Here is a 5,436-nt window from a genome sequence, read left to right as displayed (position 1 = left end):
TATTATTGATTACGAAGATAGTGACATTAGGTTGCTTATGTGGATTTCACAAGATCTTGATTCTGTCCAATACAAATTAATTTTCCTTAGTGTGAACTTTTTTTCTAGTGGGAACAATGTCTTTTGGTGGATTTGAAACTAGAGTTGGGTAAAGACGCATGAAAGATTCCACTTTATTGGAAGTGTTCCCACTCAAAGCATGAAACAAGATGTCTTTTCACTTCTTTCATATCAATAAACATTGGAATGTGACATGAACACATTTCAAAAGTGTATCCAAAAGCATTCCCTTCTTTATAAATGGATTGAGTGCCTTCATTGGGTAGCTAAGCAAGAAAGATGAAGGGTCAAGTATGCAAACTGTTGGTGAGAAGAGCGAGAGAAGAGAATTGTTTGAAGATAGATATACATTAAGATTTACTATTGAGAATCCGAATAATCACTAAAGATGATGACCATTAACCATGTTTTTGCAGGGATGGGTCTTACTAGGAGTCATGTGCATGGACCTAGGGACGACAAGCTCATTAATAAACCACAAACAAGGTAATGTGCATAGAGCTTGGAAGAGAGCATTTCCAAGGACTAGAATGCCCTCCATTCTAGAGAAGCGCCTACCCACTCTTCGAGGAGATGACAATGCTAAGTTCTTGGAGGAGGTGAAGCGAGGCCTCCTCTCCCCAATGTCTTGTAAGAATGCAAACGTTATGTGTGGTGTTGACACTGAGCTCATCATTGTGGTCAACTCTCGTCACACGGGAAGAGGCCCAGGTTCTCAACCGAACGAGTACATCCATGAGAAACAACTCTTCAAAGGTGGGAAAAGCTTTTCAGAGTCTGGCCTTGGTGAGGTGTTGCATAGGGTAAAGACTAAGAAAATAGTACAAACTAGTCAATGTTAAGATAGTAAGGTGTTCCAAGGTGAGGTTGTGAAGCAATAGATTGGTAATTTGGGTAGGGCAACATAGGATAAAGCGAGGTTATGAATATGTAGCCATGTGATAAGACCTAAGGAGGTTGTAAGGAAGGATGTTTTATAAAAAAAAGAAAGAAAGAAAATTTAAAGGACGATGATTATTTTGTTTTTATTTATTTGCTTATTTGCATGTGCGCCGGGATCAGGAAGCGAGATAGTGTTGCCGGACTTCCACGACCACAATTTCGTGGCCTCGTTCCTGCCGGACTCCATGGCAGAGCACGTCCCATATGGCACAAAGGAGTCCACCGATCTACTGCGCATGTTCCGATACTCGCTGGGGAGCAACATGTCCAAAAACGCTCTCATGTCATTGCAGGAATGCGAGGCTCCTGCGCCCAATGATCAAAAATGGGTCTGTGCTAGGTCCATGCGCATGCTTATCGACTTCGTGAGCTCCGTCCTAGGAGCAGACGCCGAGCTGATCACAAGCGATGATACCACCTTCTCCCAAAAAACAGTCCAAATTGTGGATGCCACCTTGAAATATGCAGGAAAGGCGCCTCCTGTCTCATGCCACAACTTCGCCTTCCCCCATGCACTCTTTTATTGCCACTACATTGAAGGCACCAAGATCTATCAGGTTTCCTTGCACGACAAGTCATCCGGCCTCACTCGAGACCGCATAGCTATCTGCCATGCTCTGCAAAGCATCACCACCACAGCAGCTAGTACCTCTGGGATGAGCCCAAACGAGCAAGATTGCCACTGGATTTATGGAAGCCATCTCTTATGGTTGCCATCTTAATCCTACTACTTCCACCTCAATAGTTTCACACAAATAAAGAAAGAAAGATGGTTGTAATTGTGAGTTGGAGCTTGCCATACTGTTGCGTGTGTTGATGCTTCCTTCGTGTTGCGTGTATTATGCTTGCTTAATGTTCAATAAACAAGTTGCAAATTGTAATTAATGGCGCCTTTCCATTAACATTGTCACTAAGTTAGGGTCGAGGATGATCAATTAGCAAGTTCCTTGATCACTAAGAAACGGGAGAAAGAAATAGGGTTATAATTGCCAATATTGCCATTAAGAAAGAGGGCTACCTTTTAATCCATCATGAATTGGTCCACCAAATGCTACAAACTCCGTGCTATTCCTGATGATCTATTGAGAAATAGGGTTATTGCCCTTGCCATTAAAAAAGTAGGGCTATTTTTTTAATCGATCATAAAGTGGTCCTTATATGTTGAGAAGATGATACCTTGAAATGCAAGGAGGGCATATTTTTAATGGAACCAAACCCGAAAAAGACATCCCATGGACTTTTTCCTTTTAATTAATGTGAAAGTGTTTGTTTGAAAGTTTGTTCTTTTCTATTCTCATCTACCAAAGTCTCTCCAAGAAGAGACCAAGGAAAAAATGGTGTCTCACCTCACATACACCACTTAATAAAGTTTACATATACACTCCTCGTCTCTAAATCACACGGTGCATTTAAGAGGGGGTTCAAGTGGGATCGACGGCTGAGGGGGCCCGATTTTGGGCGGGGCCGATCCGGGCCATCGGATCCCCAAAAGTAAACTAGGGCCGAAAAAAAACTCGGCCTGTGAAGTAAACTAGGGATCCTAGTTTACTTCGCAGACCGAGTTTTTTTTTTTGTGGGATCCCTAGTTTACTTCGCAGGTCGAGTTTTTTTTGTCGGGGGCTTGCCAAATTGCCTAGTTTATTCTAGTTCCCGAGTTTGGACTTATAATTTTTTTGCCTAAGTCTCAAATTGCAAAAGAATGATTTGAACCCACGGCATGCCGCTAGAGAGGCCATAGTCTTACCATTAGGCTATAATTTCTGTTAGCTAGCGTGTTCGGCCTTTATTAATATATGTGCACGGCAGCCCTAGTTTACTTTCGGACCCTAGTTTACTTTCGGGGATCCGACGGCCCGGATCGACCCCGCCCAAAATTGGGCCCCCACAGCCCCATCGATCCCACTTGAACCCCTTCTTAAATGCACCGTGCCTTTTAGACACGAGGCATATACACTCCTCTCAAAACAATTCTTTTTATAAAAACATAACATCATACAAAATGTTTAAGTAACATTCGACAAGTTCCATATGTCTAATCACATAACACAAAGTACCACATAAATGTCACATCATCATCACATATCTCCTTGTACTATGATCATGATCTTAATAAGACGGCACATATTACCAAGCTTGATCACTCTTGGATCACTCTAAAACTAGTGCATGGAGGAAGACCCCACATATGTCTCACATTCATTAATATTATGAAATCCCACTATCCAAGAAGCCCCTTCAACTAGCCATTACCAGCAGTTAAAAGCTCATACACTCTAGTACCCAGTGTGTTAGGGGCACATATATCTAGAACCGACACACATAGTCACCAAGCTTAACCCTACTCACAATCAATTTGCTTCCTTGTGTCAATCACACTAATTATGCCATGAGCCCATCCACGTTCAATCCAAAGGGGTCAAGGTCTTGAATGACTGCCTTCATGTCATGCACCCCGTGGATGACATCACACGAAAACTCATGAACATTTGTGGTACCTTCATAGGTTTCCACAAATGAGCCCATCCACATTCAATCCAAAGGGTCAAGGTCTTGAATGACTGCCTTCATGTCATGCACCCCGTGGATGACATCACACGAAAACCCATGAACATTTGTGGTACCTTCATAGGTTTCCACAAATGACAACACATATACATCACATGAATACAGTGGGTAAGCAATAATATGCACCGTATTCATATCCAAAGAAGTGTAAACCATCGCAAGCTTGATGAGGCATCATGTCTCTTTTCTAGCTTCTTGCAATTACGCCCATATTTCCTTAGGAGATTTCAACTCCTTAACCATGAGGTCATTTGTAATTTTAAGTTAGAGTTTTGAGGTATAATGGGGGGTTTTTCTAAGGTCAATCTACATAGCCTAACTTATCTAAAATTTATCACATGAATGTTTATGGTCTGTAAGAGTAGTATAGCCTTAATCTGATGCACAACTATACACATTGAGTAAGAGATTTCTTTACCCAAAAAATATCGTGAATGGTATCATTTCCTTCTATTTACATATAGAAAAATTCATATCCTCTTTGACTCAATTCTATTTTCCTATCTTTCTCTACTTATTTATCTAAGTATAGTCATTTTTGGGTAATTACCCTAGTGGGATAATTTAAAACTCTAAATGAAAAATTACTAGGATTTTCTCACTTTTATATGGTTCAATTCCCTTCCTTTCTTATAAAAAGAAAAGCGTATTATGTATTCCCTAGACTAATTTGACTAAGAATTTATTCAAACTATATACACTACCCCTCTCTATGTTTTAGATCTTCTCTCTGTAGAATATAGTTTTTTTTAAAAAACTCTAAATGAAAAATTACTAGGATTTTCTCACTTTTATATGGTTCAATTCCCTTCCTTTCTTATAAAAAGAAAAGCGTATTATGTATTCCCTAGACTAATTTGACTAAGAATTTATTCAAACTATATACACTACCCCTCTCTATGTTTTAGATCTTCTCTCTATAGAATATTTTTTTTAAAAGAAACAATCCTTTAAAAAATCTATCCTAAATTTTTATAGTTTGATCTTTAACCTTTAAAAATAAATTTGAATTTCTAACTTTTACTCATGTAAAACTAGTACATGTAGGCAATTCTCTCTTTCTCTCTCTACAGTCAAGCCATCTTTAATCTTTAACCTTTAAAAATAAATTTGAATTTCTAACCTAGCATTAATTACAATTTACTCATGTAAAACTAGTACATGTAGGCAATTCTCTCTTTCTCTCTCTACAACTTCTATTCTAAAATTATAGTAATCCTCCAATCTCTCTTTCTCTCTCTCTATAATCAAGTCATCTCTAATCCTTAAATGTATTCTAAAATTTAATTTAATCCTCCAATTTCTATTCAATTATTCGTTAGTATATTCAATTTGTATACACTAGTGCACGTAGGCTAATTTCTCTCTCTAAACTAATGTTTTTAATTACCTAAGATTTAATAACCATAATTTTAATTACCTAAGATTTAATAACCATAATTTAATCAATTATCTTCCTAGAGTTGATCCAAATCTTCTCTAACCCATGTTTTAGGGGTATCATCTATTTTAATGTGGTATAAAAATGGTATGCCTGTTTCTAAATAAAACTGAGATTATTGGGTCAATTTAGGATCTTAATATACTGTGTTAGTAGGGAACAGTGCAGTAAATAAGGCTCTTCTATTTGAATTTATCCTAAGATTTCATTCACTACAAGAGAATCATTGTTTTTCAATGCTTAGTTTCCACGCCTGGTCGCATCGTCGATGTCCGTCGAAATATGCATGGAAAAAGCTCTCGAAATACACGTGGAAAAAGTAGTCAAAATAACAGTCATTTTTAAAAAAAAATTACATTTATATATAATATTTGCTAGTTCCCATCCTAGGGTGTGTTTAGCCTTCTCTTTCTACCTCTTACCAAGCA

General features: G+C 38.2%; 1 protein-coding gene across 1 annotated transcript; it reads left to right on the top strand.

The window, feature by feature from the left end:
* Positions 1-229: 229 nt before the first annotated feature.
* Positions 230-1,887, top strand: LOC147636264 (polygalacturonase non-catalytic subunit AroGP2-like). Its single transcript, XM_086801707.1, has 3 exons — positions 230-366; positions 477-816; positions 1,123-1,887. The coding sequence occupies exons 1-3, from the start codon at positions 340-342 to the stop codon at positions 1,722-1,724; spliced, it is 969 nt and encodes a 322-aa protein (XP_086657833.1). The 5' UTR covers positions 230-339; the 3' UTR covers positions 1,725-1,887.
* The last annotated feature ends 3,549 nt before the right edge of the window (positions 1,888-5,436 follow it).

The sequence above is a fragment of the Cibotium barometz genome, chromosome 8 (assembly GCF_041138505.1).
Source record: "Cibotium barometz isolate CiBa-2024 chromosome 8, ASM4113850v1, whole genome shotgun sequence".
NCBI lineage: Eukaryota > Viridiplantae > Streptophyta > Polypodiopsida > Cyatheales > Cibotiaceae > Cibotium > Cibotium barometz.
The sequence above is the reverse complement of the archived record's forward strand: the minus strand, read 5'-3'. Positions and strand labels throughout refer to the sequence as shown.

Excerpts from the sequence above, each read along its gene's own strand:
- LOC147636264 (XM_086801707.1), top strand. The coding sequence starts at position 340 with ATGAAGGGTCAAGTATGCAAACTGTTG. Across the intron at positions 367-476 it reads GTCAAGTATGCAAACTGTTG|GGATGGGTCTTACTAGGAGT; the intron begins GTGAGAAGAGCG and ends ATGTTTTTGCAG. Across the intron at positions 817-1,122 it reads TGAGAAACAACTCTTCAAAG|GAAGCGAGATAGTGTTGCCG; the intron begins GTGGGAAAAGCT and ends CGCCGGGATCAG.